At 38.1% G+C, this 23,314-nt stretch overlaps 1 protein-coding gene across 1 annotated transcript in view; it reads right to left on the reverse strand.

Annotated features, from left to right (window-relative positions):
• BLMH (bleomycin hydrolase) overlaps positions 1-23,314 on the reverse strand; it is a 50,255-nt gene that overhangs the window by 14,974 nt on the left and 11,967 nt on the right. Inside the window, exons 7-11 of the mRNA XM_026016146.2 lie at positions 9,625-9,780; positions 8,574-8,732; positions 8,390-8,457; positions 6,427-6,544; positions 3,377-3,446 (exon numbers count right to left, since the gene is read on the reverse strand). Of these exons, the coding sequence (XP_025871931.1) occupies positions 3,377-3,446; positions 6,427-6,544; positions 8,390-8,457; positions 8,574-8,732; positions 9,625-9,780 (571 nt within the window). The remainder of the gene's footprint in view (positions 1-3,376; positions 3,447-6,426; positions 6,545-8,389; positions 8,458-8,573; positions 8,733-9,624; positions 9,781-23,314) is intronic.

Consider the following 23,314-nt stretch of genomic DNA (forward strand, 5'->3'; position numbering starts at 1 on the left):
AATAAAATTTTTATTGAGTAGTAGTAAAGAGGTACAGTTGATTGGGGGAAAAAAATAACAAAGTGGCCCAGAATCTTAAGAGTAGGTATTTAGAGGCACATCTTGGTGGTGCAGGCCATTAAGCATCCAACTCTTGGTTTTGGCAGGGGTTGTGATCTTGGGATTGAGCCCCGAGTTGGCTCTCAAGCTGGCACAGAGTCTGCTTGGGATTCTCTCTCCCTCTGCCCTTTCCCCTTGCTCTCTTGCATGCATGCATGCATGCATGCATGCATGCATAAATAAATAAATAAATAAATAAATAAATAAATAAATAAATGGTATTTAGGTTCAAAGTAATAAACAGTATTTAGGTTCAAAGTAAGTTCAATAAATTACACTGCAAACAGAACATTTGCCTGACTTAACAAGTGTTTATTCTATCTTAAATGGATATAACTGTGTAGTGTAAAACCTGAGAATTGCTTTTCTTTCTTTTTTTGTAATGCAAGGGCCTGACTTAAGCTTTGATTGCTAAGACATCCACTGCAGAGATGGCTATCTCAAATAAACACACTGCCAGCCACATGACTACATAAAGAGCCAGGCCACCTCCTTCCACTGAGGCTCCTTTGTTTTGGAGATCCTAGTTGATTTTGGTAACTGACCATTTAGGCCACTTGCTTCTTCTCTTCCCACACTTTAAGTTCCTGCTCTTATGCTTTAAATTCACCAATAAACAGTGAGCCCACGAAACCCCAGTCTCCCACCCTCAACTCCCATTAAAGCATAACTCCAGGCATGTGCATGCTCTCTGTCTACCTATAACACTGATGTGTTGGCTCCAGGTAAGCTGTGTAATTTCCAGGTTCTGTAAGCAATAAACCTTTATTTTTTCAAAATTTCCTGATGGTTATTGCTGAAGGGCATCTTGCAATCAAATAAAAACCACAAGGACTGATCGAGCCACCACTGGTTATTGGCAGGCTGAGACTAACAAAAAACATACTACTAATCTATAAACCGAGTGACTGTTACAGATGGAAAAAATATCACAGAAGCAAGCCAAAAGATCCAGGCTCATCTAAACCATAACTTTAGTCCATTTCCTAAGCACTAACCTTTATGATAACAAACCCAATTACAAGGACCAAATTAGACCAAAAATGAAACAAAAGCTACAGAAGTGCATATGAAGCAATATCTTATGTTTTAAAATGTTACAAATATTGGGACGCCTGGGTGGCTCAGCGGTTGAGCACCTGCCTTCAGCCCAGGGTGTGATCCTGGGGTCCCGGGATCGAGTCCCACATCAGGCTCCCTGCATGGAGCCTGCTTCTCTCTCTGCCTGTGTCTCTGCCTCTCTCTGTGTGTCTCTCGTGAATAAATAAATACAAATCTTTAATAAAATAAAATAATAAAATAAAATATTACAAATATCAAATCCTTCCAATTCAAGACAAGCTATCCCTTTGCATTCATTTCTTTACTACCAATTTGCAGACGTAACTATATCATGAGTTATCTTAATCTTTCTGCTAGGTTTGTTAAGCTTTCTACCCTTCTCCACCTGATTCCAATGTGTATTTGTCTTAAAACTCATCATATAAGGAATCGCTAATTTTAAAAGATACTGTACTTTAATTCATAATATAACAAGCACCATATAACCATAAAACAGTCGCAGAAATCACAGAAGGGGTACACCCAACTGCTGATGAACAGAAATGCACGAATAGCACTTGTATTTGTTTACACAGAAACACTGAGCTGCTGAGTTTCACAGCAGATCCCAAGGATGGTCAGCCAAAATTCACAAGGATCACATCACGGGGAGATGAAAAGACTGGGAATGACAAATTATATGGCTTTCAGGTTTTGGCCTGTGCTGCTGAATCACAGCATACTCAAGTCAAGATCAAAGCTCAGGTTAATTTCTAAAATAGCAGTTTTCAAATAAAAATGACTGATGTCCCATGTGTTCACCTCCAAACCTCTGCACTCCTCTTCTACCTCTTACCATTGGAAATACTAAAAAACACAACTGGGAAACCACTATCTAAATAGGTAACAGAAAGAGTTGCTGAGATCTCTATTTTCTTTTTCTTTTTTAGTAAGGAAATTTCTGGATGATTCTTGGTTGGTGGGATGTATAATGAAGTTTGATTCCAAACGTTTGGGTATCTCACTCGATTTCCTACCTACTTCTTCTCAGTCTTCTAGCTAGTCTAGTAAGCTGTGGTTATTGCATTTTTCCTAGTCAGAATCCACTGGCTAAATGTTAAGAATATGGACTCTAGGAAAGAACTGCTACAAAATACCACCAACACAAGTGAATATACACGCTCACTTGCATAATACTCTATGGTGGTTGCCACTTTGGGTTAGAAACCGTAAAACTTAAAGCATAAAAACACCTTGCAGCTCCTAGGTGACTCAGTCAGTCAAACATCTGCCTTCGGTTCAGGTCATGATCCCGGAATCCCAGAATCAAGTCCCACATCAGGCTCCCTGCTTAGCGGGGAGTTTGCCTTTCCTGTTCCTTGGCCCCTCCCTCTGCTCCTTCTCTCTCTCTCTCTTTCTCTCTCGTGCACGCACAAATACATAAAATCTTTTTTAAAAAAACCAACAATACAAAAAAAAAAATACCTTAAAAGGCTTTTATCTAAACTATGAAAAACTGTCTTGAAAAAGTAGGGTCTCAAAAATTTGCAAGAATATACCCTAAGCTGTTAATTGATGGTGATATCTGGGTGATAGGATTACTTTAAATTTTTATTTTCTTCATTTTGCTTATATATGTGTTTTTTTACTTTTCTACGACTCATATATTACAACTGTTAGCTTTTAGCCCAATCACTCTAATCTCCTTAAGACTTCTGCCTAGGTATTGATTTGTCAGAATAGAATAGTTCTAAATGGTAACCAGAGCATTCCTTTGTTCTTTGGACTTCACAACTTCTAAGGAGACTCCAACAAATGCTTAAGGTTTCTTGCCAATCCCATTCTCCCATTCAGAAGGTTCTGACTTTCTAGAGAGTTTGTGCAGTAGATGAAAATACACCAGATACATTATAGGAAAGCATCCTGGCAAAGGGAATTCAACCTTCTCACTGGTCAAGTGGTTTTGGTACAAAGAGGTTTGGTAGGGTCAGCATGATTTACAATGAAGACCAGCACATACTGGTCTCAGAATCAACTTGGGGGTTCAGGCATACCATGTCGGTCAGAGATCAAGGGAGCAAACGAGATCCTCAGGTTTTCTGTGCAATAGTCTATGCAATGGACTAATTACTAAAAAATGCTCTATACCAGAGCAGCTTTTACCCATATCTCTTAGGAGGCAGAGAGTAGTGAAAACTCCAGTCACCCTGAGTTAGCATTGTTAGACTAAGCTCACCTTTGTGGCCATGATCTTCACCCCATGAATTCTCCACTCTCCATTTCACAAATGCACCATCCTGATCATCCTGCAAAAGAGTGGATAACAGTGTATAGTCTGAAACAGATCCCTCCTGCTAAAGTATCATATAATTTCAGCTCTTCTTCAGCCACTCAGAAGAAATAGCCTTCTCTATACAGCCATGATATACATGATCAGGGCCATATATTCTTTACTATAACTAAGGGGATCTAATAAAAGTGGCGTTTAACTCTCTTGGGAGTAAAAATGCAATAAACCTAACAACAAATACTATTTTCTCCTTTATATTCGATGCTAAAAATAAACATATTAAAGTGCTACTTGGCTGACAATATGAAATATCAAATTACTAAAAGTGGTCAACACCATCTGAAACCAGGGACCCTTGCTTTTAACCAATCAGCAGTCTCTGTAAAGGCTTCCTATTGTATTCATCTTAGAAATGACTCTAAGACCTGGTCAGAGTTTTAAAAGAAAACAAACACATTCTCATCATACTGTCTAATTTTCTACTCAGTGCAACCAAGTAATGATATTCCCCAAATGTGTGCTTTTATTGATTCAGTTACATAAATATGGAATTTAATACAATAGAGATTAAATGGCAAAGCAAAAGTAAAAAGACTATTTTCATAAAACAAAATCCAGACAGTTCTTCTATTGTTCTCCCTCTTCTATCTTCATTAATAAAATAAACTCAATTATAATCTTCTTAAAAGGACAATGATAGTTATCATGATAACCTTCATTTATAACCTTTACTATAGTAACACAGAGAGGGACAAGAGGAAGTCTCCATTTGGGAAAAGACTTTTTTCTTTTACATTTACCCAGGGCATTTGCTGATGTCAAAACAACTCAAATCTTTGAGAAGAGCCCTGGCCCCTAATGATTTCATCTGTCAACTCCCACTTGCATATAACTGCATGAGTCTCATCTACATGGGATCTAACTCTACTCTTTTCTTAGCTCTCAATAATTTTCAGTCTCAGAAATAGCCAACTATCAAACTAACAAGTTTCAAACACCCTTATCTGTCCTACCCCTTAATCTTGGCCCCGGGTACCTTCAAAACCAAATAATTAGGGCAGCCCCGGTGGCACAGCGGTTTAGCGTCGCCTGCAGCCTGGGGTGTGATCCTGGAGACCCAGGATCGAGTCCCACATCAGGCTTCCTGTATGGAGCCGGCTTCTCCTTCTGCCTGTGTCTCTGCCTCTCTCTCTCTCTGTCTCTATGAATAAATAAAATCTTAAACAACAACAACAACAACAACAACAATTAAACTATACATTTTGGGCTAGCCTACCAGATGTCTGTTTTGGTTTTCTACTTCCCCATTGTAGTACATTTTTACTTTCCTTTTAAATATCACCGTTAGAATCTATACCACCTAAGGTCATTTACTATGAGTCTGCAATTGATTCCTCTTCTTTCCTTTGCCTGCATGACCTAGATAGAGCTGTTCTCTGTCATCTACAAATATGGTATAATACCTGGACCTCCAACACAGATTCCAAGAAATCAGCAACCAAGAAAAATAACCTAGAATATAGCTACTACCATTTACCTTTGCATAATTATTCAAATGTAGTGCAAACTAGTATTGGTAGCCAAAAACACAAAGTGGCAGGATCACAGATATCTCAATATAGAATTCCAGTTATGATAACATAAATTCAGCTTTATACTATTAGCACATAAAGCAGTTCCATTTCCCTGAGGAAAAAAATGGCACGTTAATAAGCCATACCAATCAAAGAATGGAAGTTTCAGAGAAAATGACATGGTGTGTATGATTTTTATTTCTGAAAATTAGGAGTATAATAGAGATGGAAAATGATAAAAAGCTGAACCTCTCCTGGAAAATATTGGTTTTTCATTTACTTTTGTTTTTTTTAATAATTCTCTAAATAATTTGAGTATATTATACATACATTGAATTTTACAATAGGGTAGGTCTAAATATATAAATATAAACCACTTAAGGGACACCTGGGTAGCTCAGCAATTGGTTGACCATCTGCCTTTGGCTCAGGTTGTGATCCCAGGGTCCTGGATCAAGTCCTGCATCGGGCTCCCTGTGGAGAGCCTGCTTCTCTCTCTGCCTATGTCTCTGCCTCTCTCTCTCTCTCTCATGAATAAATGAATAATAATAATAAAATAAAATCTTAAAAATAAATAAAAGCCACTTAATATTTTATTCTAAGTATTTTAGTATTTTACTTACTTTGGTATTTTGTTCTATTTCTTATAGCATTTTATGAAAAGTTCCTTCTAACACTTTGCTTCTAATATCAAGGTAGTTACTCTTTAACTTTCTTTCCAGTAATTTGGCTGGAAAAAGAACACTTTTGCTTGTGGTGGTAAAGAATTAAAGTAGTTTTAAGTCTTCTCTTCCCATGATCCCTGAGCACAGGAGTGAAATATATACTCTACAGCCTAGAAATGGGAAAGCTTATTTATGAAAGATAAAATTTCAGTTATTGTTTCCAATACATGGTTCCAGAAATAGTGATACTACTATTCAGAGTATTTCATAGGAAATTCTAAATACTTTACGTCCAATTTTCTGAATAGCTCTGTATAAATCCTGTAATGGGCAAGGAGTCCACAAATTACTGTATTGACATTTTATTGCAGAAGAATCTGAATGACAAATGAAAAGAAGGTAAGTCTGAAAACATAAGTCATCAAGATATGAACACTTTCAGGGTACATTTTAATTCCTTATAAATAGAAGTTATCTTTTCCCTCAGGTTTTCTCTTCAAATCAAGAACTTCCAAAGTCACAGAAAAGCTGTTACTTCCTTACTCCCGTTTGACCCAAATTTTACTCCTCATGGAAAGTTCCTATTTTTATTACCTCTGAGCATGCAGCCAAACCCCAAGTGACGCATGTACAATGTCTTGCCTGGAAGCTAACTTTTAACAGAAATCACATGAATGAAGATCTGTTGGATAACAGTCTACAGGAGAACGTAAGTCCATCTGGGCAAACACTGCAATAAGCATGCTGAGGGTCATACCTTCTCTGAGACAGCGGTGAAGGTCATGGCGTGGGTCATAAGTGACTCACCAAAAGTCAGCCTCTCAGCTTTATTCATGTTCTTCAAGGAGACACCAAACACTAACTCATGATCATAGCTGTAAAAAAGCATGGTAGTACAAAATAAGGACAGTATAATCATGGGAAAAACTGACTTCTGGTTGCAAAAGGAACATAAAAGAAACTGAAGGAGTTCTACAGTCCAAATATGGGCTGTGGCTCTTCAGAGAATATGGTACACATGCAGAATTTGGTCTTTTTTTTTTTTTAAGATTTTATTTATTTATTCATGAGAGACACAGAGAGAGTGAAAGAGAGAGAGAGAGCGTGAGCAGAGACACAGGCAGAGGGAGAAGCAGGCTCCATGCAGGGAGCCTGACATGGGACTCGATCTGGGGACCCCAGATCACGCCCTGGTCTGAAGGCAGGGGCTAAACCGCTGAGCCACCCAGGGATCCCAGAATTTGGTCTTTCAATGGGATTCCATTCTCTATGTGTGGCAAGAGTACTGAGGAAAATATGAAGTCAACAAATTTCCCATCTCAAAGGCTGACAAGTTTGTGATCATTTGGCAAGAAAACCTCAAAAAAAAAATTTTTTTTTGAAGTAACCTCTTTTAAAAATGGTCTCTTCTGGGGTGCCTGGGTGGTTCAGCTCAGATCATGATCTCAGGGTCATGAGATTGAGCCCCTCATTGGTCTCATGCTGGGTGTGGAGCCTACATAAGATTCTCTTCTCTCTTCTCTTCTCTCTCCCTTTGCCCCTCCCAGCCCCTCCCACTCTAAAAAAAAAAAATCTCTTCTGAGCTGAACCACCCAGTTTCTGAACTCCTTTAGACCACTGCTGACAGTAAAATTTAAATGTCAAAAAGATTAGAGAATATCTGTCAAAGTTTAAAAAATCATGAATTCTCTCTTCTGGCAGATTTCTCTTCTCTGTTGTTAAATGTCAAATTATTTACTCAACTTCTTAAAAGTAACAATAAGAAACCATAAAGGGGCATAATAGGGAATTCTGTATGATTCAGTTAGCAAATGAACCTTCACTGCTATAAGCAAACAGGAGGCATGCTTTAAAGTATGCACGTAAATTAGTTCTAGTTGCCATAAAGACAAAATATATAAGGCATCAAAGTAGGAGAAGTAGTTAAGAAGGAAGAAATAGCAAACAAGAAGTGTAGAAAACCTTTCGTCGCACCTCAAATGTACTGAGCAGATTTATACAGTAATCAATTCTTTTTTAAAAGTGCTTTTCTCAGCGGCCCTCGGCCCTCGTGGCTCAGTGGTTTAGCGCCGCCTTTGGCCCAAGGCATGATCCTGGGGACCCGGGATTGAGTCTCACATTGGGCTCCCTGCATGGAGCCTGCTTCTCTCTCTGCCTGTGTCTCTGCACCTCTCTCTCTCTGTGTCTCTCATGAATAGATAAATGAAATCTTTAAAAAATAATAATAATAATGAAAGTGCTTTTCTCATATAGGATAGTTTTTTAGGAACATGCAATAATTTCAACTCAGATATGAAGTATGATATTGACTTCCCAGGTTAGAGCATATATATATATGTGGAGCTTATGCGGTGAATCCTCAAACTCTACGAGATGGAAAAGACAGGGGGGAAGGGGGGATCCCTGGGTTGCTCAGCAGTTTGGCACCTGCCTTTGTGTGATCCTGGGGTCCCGAGATCGAGGCCCACAATGGGCTCCCTGCATGGAGCCTGCTTTTCCCTTGGCCTGTGTCTCTGCCTCTCTCTCTCTCTCTCTGTGTGTTTCTCATGAATAAATAAATAAAATCTTAAAAAAAAAAAAAAAAGATGGAAAAAGACAGAACCGCCCTCAGGCCAACCTTCATCTTTGGGTGAACCTCAGCTAAGTCATTTCATACCAAGAGTGCAATCCAACAGCAATAGCCCACAGATGATTTTCTATTTTAAATCTCTTGTACTCACACATTCATGTCACTGAGGCCCAGCTTGCCACTGAAGTGTTTTCCAACATCACAGCCAAACCACACAGCCTAGAAACAGAGGAAAGAAGAAAAAAGAGTCAACATAAATCCTGCCTGCCTATTACATCAAATAAGTAGAGAAGAAATTTTAACCCCAATGAGGAAGACCCAGAAAAGACACCAACCTCTCCATCTTTGATGGAGGCAGCAACCATCTTTTTCAAGAAGTCAATGGGCTGGTTGTTATAGAGAGTTTTTCTCCCGCCAACCATATTGCTTAAGTAGTCCACTGTGTAAACTCTGTTGTACTTGTGCTGCGGCCGAGGGTCATTCACTAAACAAATCTATTGAGATTAACACATGTTGATTAGAACATAAAACCAGGAATGTCAAACAAGCAGACACCTTTCCTCTATATTCATACATGGGCATCAAACTCATCACTTCTGCCTACAAGAATAAAACACTACAAATACCTTATTAAATAACAAAAACAAAAGGTGGCAAAGTCATGTGAAGAGAGATTCTTGCATAACCTAGTTAGTGCAAGGAATACCCTTTGGGAGCTGCATCTAATTGTTTTTCCTACTAGAACTACCTCCAAACTAATTCTGACGAATTGTATGCCCTGAAATATGGCAAGATAGAGATCCTGTCACTATTAGACTCCTGCTCTCACGTTACAAGACAGGCTCAACTCCTGGCAATACAGCAACTACGTTGAGTTTCCACTCCTAAAACAAAGCCACTTGTAAGAGGGTCGAAATGCCAATAGAGTAAGAGGCTTTGATCATCTTGCTAGTTAGCTGGAGAAGACCTGAAGAGAACAGGAAAAACCTGAAGAGAACAGTGCTTTAAGGACAGCGCTCCTTTCTATGAGAAAGTCCCCAGTGAGGCCCATGGTACAGAGATGCTTGGAACTTATGGTGAGAAACACTTCATCTCCTTTCATTGGCTTGCACCTTAGAATAATTCTGGGACCAAACTGGAGGAGCGTGTGGGAATTAAACTGACCACTGGCCTTTAGTTAGAAAAGTCTCCGAAGAGGAGCACTGGGGAAAGATGACAGATCCTCAGATGACCAACTTTATCATTACATACATAAAATACCTCAAAAAAAGGAGAAAAAAGTTTGTTCAGTGTCTAGTTTGATGACCAAAGAATCTTAGACCTTTCCTTGTAGTCAACAGGTATTTGAAAATAAATAGCCAGTGGCTGCCAGTGCCAGTCTCCAACCTTATTTTCCATATTGAAGAGTGGCTTGACATGTTCCCTGTAAAACTCCAATGGTGTTATGGGACCAATCCTCTGATAATTTTTATCTTTGTCTCGATACTCCCAGGTGAATGTCTCTGGTGGATTACCCAAACAAATGCACACCACTCGGAATATCTGGAAGAAAGGAGAAGGACAAATGAGCAATGGCTGGGGAAAAGCCTTACTTTTTACCTCTTTGCTTTCCTCAAGCTTGGGAAACACTAGAAATTAGCAGCTAAATCAGGCTAGAAGTTTCACAGGAAATCTAATATTGTTCCAGAAATTTGAAGGTTGAGGTCCAGGATTTGATATCAGTTGACTTGTGAGTTCATAAACACTGAACAATACAATTCTGAAATGTTAATATTCAGTACTTAGTATTTGCCCTGCAAATTAAATAAACTTTAGTCAAGAAACCACTCACCACTGATACCCAACAAGACCTGGGTTGCTACTTTGCTGATTATATTTCAAGTGACAAATAATGACACATATCATAAATGGATTTTCTTCCCTTTAGGTATCTAGGTTTTCCTTTGATTGTGACGGGGTCTCCACTCATAGAAAAGGCATTCACTTTTCAGTTGGAGCTTGGAATAACTTTCAAGGGAAGATACCACTTTTTGGGTTGAGACCCTACCATAGTTTTTAATGATGTCACACCTTCAAGTTAGCATCATTACAATCCAAGGATATATTTTGTATTATTTTCATCTTATAAAAAGACAAAAATAGAGGCATACAGAGATACCTTATAAAAGGTCACAGTATAGAAAGGCTTCTTCTGCTATATCAAATTTGCTGTATCTTTTAAAAATATAACAAGATCAGCTTCTTCTTCCACCCCACAGTTACTACCCTGATTCAATTTCATCACTTATTACCTGCATTATTTGTACTACACATTTTTTTTTAAAGATTTTATTTATTTATTCATGAGAGGCAGAGACACAGGCAGAGGGAGAAGCAGGCTCCATGCAGGGAGCCCAGTGTGGGACTCGATCCTAGGACTCTGGGATCACAACCTGAGCCGAAGGCAGACACTTAACCACTGAGCCACCCAAGTGTCCCTCTACTACACATTTGTATACTCCATTACATACAAGAGAAATGGTTCTTATATTTATTTAGCATGCTTCTTTTGTGCTAGATACTGCATATCCGCTAGGTTCTTTTAATTCTCATAACTCTCTCTTAAGGTATAATCTCCCTTCCCATTTTTTCCTCCTAAAAGATTGAGAGATTAAGTAAACTGCCTAAAAGTAAAAGGCCACATAGCAAATAAGTGCAAGAACCATGATCTAAATGAAGGTGATACATTGTTTTAAAAAAATATGTATCGCTGTACAAGTACAGGGTTTAAGAAAAGGGAACATTTACTAAATGTCTACTGCATTGTACTATAATCTTTGAATATCACATCTCTGAATCTTTTCAACAAAAGTAGTAGATATTATTCCTATTTTCAGATAAGGAAACCAACATTCAAGGAAATAAACTTGACTGAAGTCAGAAAACTAATAAATGGTAGAACTAGGAGTTGAACTCAGATCTGATTTCAGTGGTATTTCCATACCCCCACAAATCAAGCATTTATCACTATAACTTTCTGGGTTTCAAATAATTTGTCTCCTCCAAAAGACTTAAATTCTTAAGGATAAGGACCAGGTCATGGATATTTTGTCTCTCCTATAACATCTAGCACTATATTTGATCTAGATATGATAGCTGACCTGAACACTGTTCTAGTCTCCATATCATTAGAGGATGAATAATTTTAGAAGCACTAGTTTCTTCAAGTCATTTCCTATTGAAGATTCCATAATGTTTCCGTATTACCTCCCACAACAAATCGAAACTCTGAAACTTAATTTATTATTCTCACTTTTTTACTAAGACATAACATATTCAGTAAGTATGTAAAGTGGACTAATTTGAAACATACAACTCTATTCAACTTTTCACATACACTTATACTCATATAACTACCATTTAGATTAATATATGAAACATTTCCAGGACTCCTGAGGTTCCCTGGATCCTCTGCAATCAATAACCAACACTTCCCCCAAGGTAAGTGCCATTTTAACTTATATAACCAATGATTAATTTTGTCTGTTCTTTAAGTTCATATAAATGGACTCATATAGCATATTCTTTTTTAAATTTAAATTAAATTAATTAACATATAGTGTATTATTAGTTTCAGAGAGAGAGTTCAGTGACTCATCAGTCAGCATATTCTCTTTAGTGTCTGATTCTTTGGTTGACATAATGCCTATGAGTGGGATTACTAATCCATTCTTCACTGCTCTGTAGTATTCCACTGTGTAAACACATTATGGTTTATCTACTCTACTGTTGATGAGACATGAGAGTTATTTGCAGTTTGGGTTAGTATGAATAAAGCTGCTATGGACATTTTTATCCAAACAGTTCTCAAAATGGTTGAAGGAACTTATATATTCACCAGTATGAGAGAGAGAGAAAAAAAAAAAAAAGTAAGGAAATTTCAATCGTACTTCATTCCTCCCAATACCCAACATTCTATTTTTAATTTTAGCCATTTTGGTGGTTATGTAATTGAATCTCAATGTGGTTTTAATGTGCCTTTCCCAGTTTTTAAAGGCCCCTTGTAACTTCACCAAACATTATTTCCCACCATGGACCCTGCTCTCCAGTCAGACTTGTCTGGGTCTCTTTACTGTCCACTGAATGCACTCAACTCACTATCACCTTCATAATTTTGTTATCTCCTCTGTTCCTGAGATCCCAATCCTACTCCCATACTTTATAGCTCAGTACAGAATACTCTTCCCTCAGAAAGTTTTCAGTTTTCATTAATTATTCCAGCTCACACAAACCATTCTTTGAACACTTCTGGCATAAAATTTTTTTTTTAAGATTTTATTTATTTATTCATGAGAGACAGAGAGACAGAGAGCGAGAGAGAGGCAGAGACACAGGCAGAGGGAGAAGCAGGCTCCATACAGGGAGCCCGACGTGGGACTTGATCCCAGGACTCCGGGATCACGGCCTGGACCGAAAGTGGCGCTAAACCGCTGAGTCACCCGGGCTGCCCCTGGCATAAAAATTTAACATTTGATTCCATAGAGCCATTTATGTTTCTCTAAGGTCTTCCCCACCACTAGACTTAATCAGTACGGACAGGAACTAGGTCTTAGACATATCCCAACAAGCCCTAGAAGAACCACATTAAAACAGTTTTCTTAAATCAAAAGTTCTCTAGCAACTGGCATGAAATTTGAATTCAGTTCAAACTCAGCTTCTGCTCTCTTTAAAAACATTCTGATGGTTGAGGCCTTATTCACAGGTATAGACAATGTTTTCCTACACTCCAACGTCCCAGAACTCGGTAATAGTTAAGTCAAACATGCCAGCTCCAGGCCATTTCTGACAAATGGACTATGGACTCACACCTGCCACAAGCTGATTATACTAGGAAATCATCATCTATCAATTCCATTTATAATTAAGGACATTTCTCGTTTTCCTCCAGTTAAGGGAAGAACAATGGCTCCCAAAATAACACCGGTTTTTTTTCTCATTTCATCTACTAGAAACTTATACTTTGGAAAATTCTCTGTTAGAATGAAAATCTCTGAACTTTGTCCTTCTAAATTTTAAGAAAAGGTGTACTAAATATGGATACGATTAGGGTAGCCTATCCTATGTTGCAGAGTCGTTCCTGGAAGCAGTGGAGCTATTTTATTTTTAAAATAATGTCCTACGAATTCTATGGGCTCTTTCCATCACTGTGGTCTCAACCTAGGAAGATGACTATCTCAGAGGATGACCTGTGCCATATCCCAAAGGTACCCGAAAAGCAGGCAAAAGCTTAGAGAACAAAACAAAGCTATAGCCTCTAAGAAACACTTCTCTTTCCCCTCCTTCTCCTAGGACCTATTCTACTCTGGAGAACCCTGCTGTCCTTAACCTGACGGAACCCACATTCTTTTTTCACTTTCTAGTCCTTCCCCTTCAGAAATATCTGCTCCTACCTTTGTTCTAGTGAAATCACCAGATAATCTATGCCTCTCCCATCCTCACCCATCACTTTTACTCTGAAAGACCACATTAAAAGCTTAGTTTTGGGTACTCCTTAGCTGTACTTGAGTGGTTGATTTCAGAAGCCAGAACTTTTTCCAGTTTGACCTTGAGGGAAATGTATTAGATACCCTCGTCCCTATCTGACTTCTGCATCCATCAGGGAACACATTCGCAAGATCTCCTAATGCTTAGTTTGCATTTGTATTTCATCATCAAAACTGAAACTGCTATGTATTTATTTCTCTTCATCATCCCCACTGCATTTCAGGCCTCAAAGCACTTGGGAGAGACTGGAACCTGATACCACGGTTCAAATTTATGCTCTGAACCAAAGCTAGAAAACAAGGAACAAGTCTGCTTGTTACATTAGGCCAATGATTAAGGAAAAAGAGATTCTTAATTCATGGGTTATTATAGAAGACAGAGCATGATTCTACCATCTTCACAGAAGCAGATTAACCAACGGAAGAGGTTATGCTTGCCTTTCATTTTGTTATGTTCTGTTTTCCAAGAGAGAATATTCCTTTACCAGTATTTACTATATGGGCCTGAACAGTTAGTCCTTAAACCACCTCTCTCTTAAGGCTGTATCATTCTCAGGTTGGTTTCTACTACTGAAGAGGCAGGGCATCATATGAGCAACTGTAATTGAACTACTCTAACCATGGATTAATGAGTTGTTTGGGATTCACATGGACTAGAGAATCATTTGTATTTGCTCAGCATCAAGGTCACATATGGCAACCGTGCGAATCTGTCATGAGGAGGACACTGTCATTGGTAACTATGCTCAAGACAATGACAATGAAAGTGTACAGCTAGAACACGCTTTGATGAGGAAAGTTTTATAAACTTAAATGATGTGTACTTTTTTTTACAGCTTTTATTTTAATTCCAGTTAATGTACAGCATAATAGTAGTTTCAGGGGTACAATATAGTTAATTCAACACTTCCACACAGTATCCTGTGCTCAATCATGACAAGTATACTCCTTAATGCCCATCACCTATTTAACCCATCCTCTTATCCCCTTCCTTCTGGTAACCATCACACTGTTAAATGATGTGTACTATCAACTTAGTATTTGTTATATGTGTATGGCCATATATCAGTGAGACCATTTTGATCAATTCTTAGTCAACCAAGGGTGGTTTATCAAGCTCTGCCAGACAGTGGCCAATAAAAAGGAAAGGCTAGAGCTAAGCCCATTGATATTAAGACAACTAGATGAATTTGTTTACTTTTAAATACATTTTAAATATAAATACAGATGTTTTACACTATAACTTACATAGTACCTTACTGTCTATTTGGCTCTATCTAAAGTAAAAAATGTTAAATCATTTCCTCCTTCTCCCCAAAAATACATTAGTGGAAATTCAAATTTTTGCTATCTAAATGGATTCTATGGTGAATCCTTCTGCAAGATAAATGCTTATGCCCTATTGCATATGTTTTATAAATCTGAAATTTTATTAAAGATGCCCATAATGCATAAATGAAAGTAAGAGTGACATCCTTTTTTCTAGAATTTTTAATAAAACCATTATTTGAGACATGTTGCTTTGTTTTATATTATTTGTTTACCATGATTATAATTATCCAAAGCCATTCACATTCACGTCAGTTTGTAACACTCTGGAAAGAGTACCTGGCTTGAAGCCAACTAAAATAGTTAAATGAGCTCTAACTTAAAAAAATTTTCCAAAGTATAATCTCCAGAGTCCCTGATACTTTATCTTCTTGATAAGAGGATCTGCTGTTCTAAAATAACATTCCCTGTTCTCAAAGGTACAAAACTGACAAGAGAGCTTTGGACAGCCAATTCTGCTCTCTGGTGGTCAACCTGGGAGCATCACCTGCTTCTCACGAGATACATTTGGCTTTCAGAACAAAAGAAAGATACCAGAAATTGAACACAAGTCATTACACACAATTGAATACAGTAAGACTAAAAGCATATCCCTCAGAATATAAGTACATATGTAAAGCCACAATTAGCCCATTTAGGAAAATATATTTGTGACTTCAATTGAAATTACCCATTCCCCATCCCAGCACTTCCGATCTTTCCTTTATTTTTGTTCATAGCACTTACCTTCTGGCATATTATACTTTTTACTTATTCTATTCATCTCTATTAGAAAGTAAACTATACGAAGGCTGGAATTCCTGTCTGTATTGTTGACTGCTAAATCCCCAATGCCTAGCTGGACAGTATCGGGTATATGTGTTAAAAAAAATATTACTGGATAATGACTCGTAATTGTGATTTTATATTACACTTAGCATCAGAACCAATCCAATAAAAAAGTATTAAAACAGAGTCAAGGGAGTGCATCCAGGGAATATAGGTTTTCCAATATGCTAGAAAGCTGAAGGTAGAAAGATCTATTCCTTAATGTCACCTGGGAACTGAGTCTGCTTTCCTCTGAATTGCCCAACCAAATAATAAGGTGACCCTGCTGATTCTGAATATAGTTTTAAAAATGACAATAAAATAAAATAAAAAATAAAAAAATAAAATAAAAATGACTATAATAACAATAGCCTGGAAGAATCCAAAGTTTGTAATTATTCCTTTAAATATAGACTATTAGAGGATATTGTCTTAAAATTGTGATGTGGACCAAATATAAGAGGGCAGGGCAGCAATATGCCAAAAATTGATCTTGGTGAAGGAGTCACTGAGATCCTTCCCTCGCACACTTTGAGGAGTAAAGGGAAGCTCCACTGCCATATGCCTCATCTATAGCTGCCTCTTGTGGTCAACTGGCTTCTATGATTTTATATCCTTGGCTAATTAAAATTACTGGAAGTTGAAACTAACTTCACAATATGAATATGAGGACCAACTTGTAATGCATCAAAAAGCTGCAGCTGGGGGCAGAAAGGCAAAAGTCCTATTTCCAGTTTATATTCATTTTGTATTTGTTGCCTGTATTATTATCTATTATATTGCCTATAAGTAGGCAGAATGTAAATTATAAAGAAAGTTCTGCCTCTCAAGTCTAATTTTATGAAGAAGGGTCTATTGTAATTGGTCTCTAAAAATACTTTTCCCAGAGAGATCTGTTCATTTTCAACGATTTGCTGAAATCTAACATGAATAAAGGAATGGAAAAAGAAAAAAGGACACAGAAAGCATGAAGCACGGAACAGGAAGCAGTGGATGTGTGGATCTCAAAGACAAATGATGTGGCTGTGAGTCAATTCCCATACACCTGGCTCAGTGGGAGACCGACGTGGGGGATGGGCGAGTAAAGTGGGGCAACAGTTGAGTGAGTCATGAATCTTTACAAGGGTGAGAGCTTAAAGTCTGCTACAGGCAGACATGGTATGGAAGAAGGGTTACAATGGAAAGGCAGTTCAAAGATAACCTAACAACTTGTAATGGAGTAAAACTAGAGAAGGTAAAAGATTTCAGGGCTTGGAACCACTACAGAAGTGACAGAATCTTGGAATCTTTATTTGTACTTACAACACTGGGTTGTTGAGAGAGTGTACAATAAAATCTAAAGCACTGTAGAAATACTAGTTGCTACTATTGTTATAAAAAGGCAAAGTTACAGTGCCCTTAAGAAATCATCTGCTCCGGGGGCAGCCCAGGTGGCTCAGCGGTTTAGCGCCGCCTTCAGCCCAGAGCCTGATCCTGGGGTCCTGGAATCAAGTCCCACATCGGGCTCCCGGCATGGAGCCTGCTTCTCCCTCTGCCTGTGTCCCTGCCTCTCTCTCTGTGTCTCTCATGAATAAATAAATAAAATCTTAAAACAAAAATTCATCTGCTCCTTACTGACCAAGGAATTAAGCTCAAAGGTAAATGGACCTATTGATCACAGAGTAGAAAAGTCATACACAAAAATGGTAACAGAAAACAGGTGAACTATGAAGAAAGAAAATTCAATGTGGAGAGTAAACAAGCTAGTTACAAGAGGGAAGGAGTAGGGACCTTGGTGACTGCTCATGAGCAGAGCAGAGAAGACAGCTCTCTACTGCTTTCTAGTGGGGAATGAAAGAAAGGCAATGATTAAAAACAGAATCAACGGGTGTCTGGGTGTTGCAGTCAGCTAAGCGCCCAACTCTTGGTTTCAGCTCAGACTGGTCTCGGGATCCTGGGATCAAGCCCTGAGTTGGGCTCTGCCTGCTTAAGACTCTTTTTCCCTTTCCCTCTCCCAGTCCCAACCCTCTCTAAAATAAATTAATTAAAAAAATAAAATAAAAACACCTACCTGTGGCAGAGGAGATATTTTCTGGAGGCATTACATATATTTTTAGGCAGGGAAAGACATTAAAAAGTATACTTAAAAGCTATGTGCCCCTTGTGTTTTGGGTACCAGATATCTGGGTTCCTTCTCCTCCATTAGATAAGTGATCATGATCAGTGTAACAATGGGAATTTTAAAAATTTGTTTTCTCCACAATTTCCTCCTCCTAGGGGAGATACTCATTATGTCATTGAAATACTTAGCTCATATCTCTTTAAACTTGGTACCAGCCGCTACATACCTTTTATTCTAAGCTATCTAGATTCTCTAAGAATTGCTGTTTTGTTGGCCATGAATGACCCTAATAAGGCACTGGTGGACTGTCCACTGGGAGTTGGAGAGAGCACATGGCACCACAACATGTGTCATTAAACATACTTTGTCTCCAGTATTCTGACACCGAGTGTCAACTGTGGTACTTTCTTCACCTAGGATATTAATTCATAATTATTTCTTTTTGTTGATGGTTGATACCCTGTCCATTGATTTAAAGTGACACATTATTTTTACTCGACATGCCCAGTAGTCCTGTATTCCAAAGCCACTGGACCACTTGAGTACATAAGTGCCGCTGTTTAATGAAATGTGTATATTCAGGTCTGTAAACCTAACAGTGTGACTTGCAGCGCTTCCTGCAGATGATTTTGACTGTTGAGTATTTACATGGACCATGGGGATATCCAAAAGAAAATGCTTTTATATTTATAGATTATTTCACTGAACTATATAAAATGGGTATCAATAAATGTATTTACTCCAAATAAATAAATAAATAAATAAATAAATAAATAAATAAATAAATAAATAAAAGCTATGTGCCCTTCTGTGATGTTAAAGGAAATGAGTTCATATAGAAAGCTGATAACTAATAGTTAAATGATGACTTTGAGGATACTTCTAGAGTGGTGTCTGAATCAAAGAAACAGTTAGAAATCTGCATTTCCAGTTCTATCCAGACCTGAATCAGTCTGCATTTTAATAAGATCTCTAGGGAACTGGTAAGCACATTAAAGTTTGAAAGCACTACTTTAGACCACATCTGTTCTTTCCCTTCTCTAAAACCTTAGTATTTATTATTTTTCTCATTTGCATTTGCTAGCCCTTTCCACACATGGGTTCCCTCACACTCCCTAACTGCCAAAAGACCTTCTTTCATATCTGCAAGCTCTCCACCTCAAGCTACCATGACATCACTAGATTCTTTCCTTTTACCTGTCCCTTCCATATTAGCAAGTCCTGACTACTTCACTTCAGAAATACACTCCAAAATGTATTTACTTCTCTCTATCCTCACTGTCACCAGCCTGGTCCAAATCACTATAACCTCTCATTACATAACCACAAGAGCCCCCTAACTCACCTCCCTACTTTCTCTCTCTGCTTTACTATCCATTCTCAAAACACTCAGAGGGATTTTTTTTCTTTTTTTAAAACTGTCATGGTTACCTCACTACCATGGCTTGCAGGCCACATGTAAGCCAGTTCTCCTTTCCTCTACAAGACCCATTCCAACCATTTTCACCTTCTTTCCAAGCCAAGCCACACTGTCTTCTTTTGTTCTTCAAAATACTAAGCTTATAGTTTTTGTACTTACTGTCCCCTGTGTCTGGTATGCTCTGTATCCACATCTCTGCATGGCTGGTCTTCCTGTTTCTCATGTCTTAGCTCAAATTTGACCACAGAAAGGCTTTTCCTGACCACCTCAACAATCATCATATTATTTGTTCTTCAAAGTATGTGTATCGCATTAGATAGTTTCTTGGTTCATTTACTGTGTTGTGTGTCTCCCTCCACCAGAACATAAAGTCCATGAGAGCAGGGACCATGTCTGTATTGGTCATCACTGTAATCCTAGTGCTTAGATATGCTTAATATTTAGTAGGCATTCCATTAATACTTAATGAGCATCAACTTTTTTCTTTCTCTTCATTGCCAAGCTTCTTGAAACTGCCTTTCTTTTCTTGTGTGGTCTGACTCCTCTCCATCTAGCTCCTTCCCTTCTCCTTTCTGCTGACTTTTCCTGACACACCCCTATTCAGGAAATCAGCAGCTTTTTCTCAGTCCTCATTATTATCTGACCTATCTGCAACATCTGACACTGATGACCAGTGCCTACATCACAACATAGTTCTGGCACTCACTTTTACAGAAATGGGTATTTTCCAGAATTCTTTACTCACATCTGTTCTATTCCCCTGGAGGAAGCAAGATGGAATCATTCACATCAAGCAGTGACTTATGTCAAGCAGTGACATAAGCAGCTAAGGGTGTTGCAGTGGCTAAGACCAGATATTGCCAAAACCAGCAAAGGCTGACAACCAGAACTGATAGCACAATCAGAGGAAGCCTGCAAAAGGCTCACAGCTGATTAACTCTAAAAATGGGAGGATTTTTGCAGCAAACTGTCAGACCCTACAACAGATGTTGACCCTTTCACAACTGACCAAATCAAAAAGGCAACTGCCACCAAAGCTCTGCCTGACTCATCTCTGAACAGATTCTCCACTGCTTGAACATAACAAGTAGCACATGCCTAGAGGTGACCCTATCCAGGCCAAGGCCCCAACTGACTTTGCATTTGTTAACTTCTTACCCTTGCTGTATCTTGTCTGCTGTATGACTTTGTGTTGCACTTTCCTTTGTGTGATGTGTATGAAGCCAAGTTAAACATACAATCAATGAATTTGGAATCCCGAACCTGCTTTATAATTATTTTAACCCTGCTTTATGACTGAATAAAGTTGACAATGTAGAAAGACACAACTTACATGTGTGTCTTCATAACATGCTCAAAAATGGCTTCTATTCTCCCTCAGGGATTTAAATCATTCCCAAAGCTTTAGCCATTTGTACTATCATCATTATCACTTGATCATTCTCTTTCCTGAGCTCCAGAATTGATTCCATATGCTTGAAAACCATCTCCAACTGGACAGTGAGTGCCTTGGGACTTGGCACTTTAAAGGCAATTATTTTTCCTCTTCACAGGTCTCTGAAAATAGTTTCTCTGACTTGCGTGAACCACAAAAGCATTCTCCCAGATTAACTGTATTCTTTAAAAAATTTTTTTAATTTGAAAAAATATATATATTTTTTAATTTGAATATAGTTGACATACAATGTTACTTTAGTTTCAGTTGTAAAACAGTGATTCAGTACCTCTATACATTAGGCTACACTCATCTCAAATGTAGCTACTGTCTGTTACCATATATCATTATTACATTACCATTGACTGTATTTCCTACTCTTTACTTTTTATTCCCATGACTTATTCATTCTATAACTGGAAGTCTGTAACTCCCATTCCCCTTCATCCATTTTGCCCACCCCTCCAACCTCCTTCTGTATGGCGAACATCAGTTTGTCGTCTGTATTTTTGGTCTGATTCTGTTTCTTGTTTGTGTTTATTCATTTCCTTAAAATTATATATATATATTTTTAAGATTTCACTTATTTATTTATGAGAGACACACAGAGAGAGAGGCAGAGATACAGGCAGAGGGAGAAGCAGGATCCATGCAGGGAGCCCGACGCGGGACTCGATCCCGGGACTCCGGGATCATGCCCTGGGCCTAAGGCAGGCGCTAAACCACTGAGCTACCCAGGGATCCCCTCCTTAACATTATTTTTAATGATGAATTCTTGGCAGATAAGCTGCCAAGTTATACAGATTTTTCCTCCAAGAGCTCTCTCAATTTCTCCACTCTTTTCCATTTCTCTTGTCACTACCCTTGTTCAGGCCAAATTAGTACCACCTGAACTGCTACAACTTCATAACTAGTCTCCCTAACTCTCCTCCTTCCAACTTCACCTAATTAATCTCCTAAAGTCCAGCTTTATTTCACATCACTCTTCAAAAATCTTCCTAACGTCTCATTTCCTACTAAATTAAATTCTCATCCTAGTATTCAAAACTCCTATGATGTTATATCTAATTCTAACTTTCCACATTATTCTAGCTTCAAACTTCAATGTGCCTCAGGATCACTAATTTAATGCAGATTATACGGATCATCTCCAGAGATTCAGATTCAGTGTATTTGCAGTGGGACCCTGAAATATGCATTTTTTGACAAACTTCTGATCATTCTAATGCAGACAGACTTCAGACTACTTTTTGAGAAATACCATTCTAGCTCTGCCCTAAGATTCTAAGTAAACTACCCTACTCACTGCTCACCAAATCTGCCTTGAGCATACCCAGAATGCTTTTTACTCCAAATTCACTTCATTCAAAGCACATCTCAAATGCAACTTTCTCCAGGAAGTCTTTCTTGATCACCAAGTAAACTGTAGCAATTCTATCATTGTAGTTAAATATGCTTGCATATCTCTCATGACATTTACTTCACTTTGTATTACTTATTTTATTTCCCTATTAAATGTAAGTTACTTTACATGTATTATCTGCAACTCTTCTCATATAACAGGCACTGAGAAATACTTGACTGCATGCTATGGAGGTCCAGAATGCTTCACACAGTATGCCTCCTGAGTGCTATCATCAGAAATAGAACCTTGGGCTGGATGGATCCAAGTCTGACTCAGTAAGCAATTTTGAATATTCTTTCAAGTCAAGAGTTAGAAGGATAAAAGTTTTTCATCTACTTTGAGAAGAAAACATGTTCCTGGGCTTTTGTCTTTCTTTTAACAGCATCCATTAATTATGACAGAAGACATACAAGTTTATTTTCAAAAAAATTTCTGATCCTCAATGAGCTAAAAAGAAAAATGTGACTTCAGATTCAATGAAGACATTTAAATGATAGTTTACAAAGTTAAGGAATAAAGATCTTCATTATATTTGGTTTTCAAGACAGATAATGATGTAAAATGTATTTAGGGTTGTAAGCAAACATGATAGATAACACAATTTATCTCCATTTTAACTAAGGATTTTGTATTGTTTGGAGATGTGAAATTTTCACTTCTGAAGTAATTCAGTCAACTAACTTTTAGCTCCAGAATACTTAAAAGAGGCTACCTAAATTTAAATATTTAATTCCTATTACTCAAGAATTTTAACTATTAAAGAGAGTCTTTGGTTGAAGTACTTATTAGTTTTCCTATTATATATCTCTGTAGTAAAAAAGGAAACATAATATGTGAACATTATCTATTCCCTTTAAGAACGTTTAAGAATTAGGGGATCCCTGGGTGGCGCAGCGGTTTCGCGCCTGCCTTTGGCCCAGGGCGCGATCCTGGAGACCCGGGATCGAATCCCACGTCGGGCTCCCGGTGCATGGAGCCTGCTTCTCCCTCTGCCTGTGTCTCTGCCTCTCTCTCTGTATGTGTGACTATCATAAATAAATTAAAAAAAAAAATTAAA

The sequence above is a fragment of the Vulpes vulpes genome, chromosome 2, assembly GCF_048418805.1.
Source record: "Vulpes vulpes isolate BD-2025 chromosome 2, VulVul3, whole genome shotgun sequence".
NCBI classification, from domain to species: Eukaryota; Metazoa; Chordata; class Mammalia; order Carnivora; family Canidae; genus Vulpes; species Vulpes vulpes.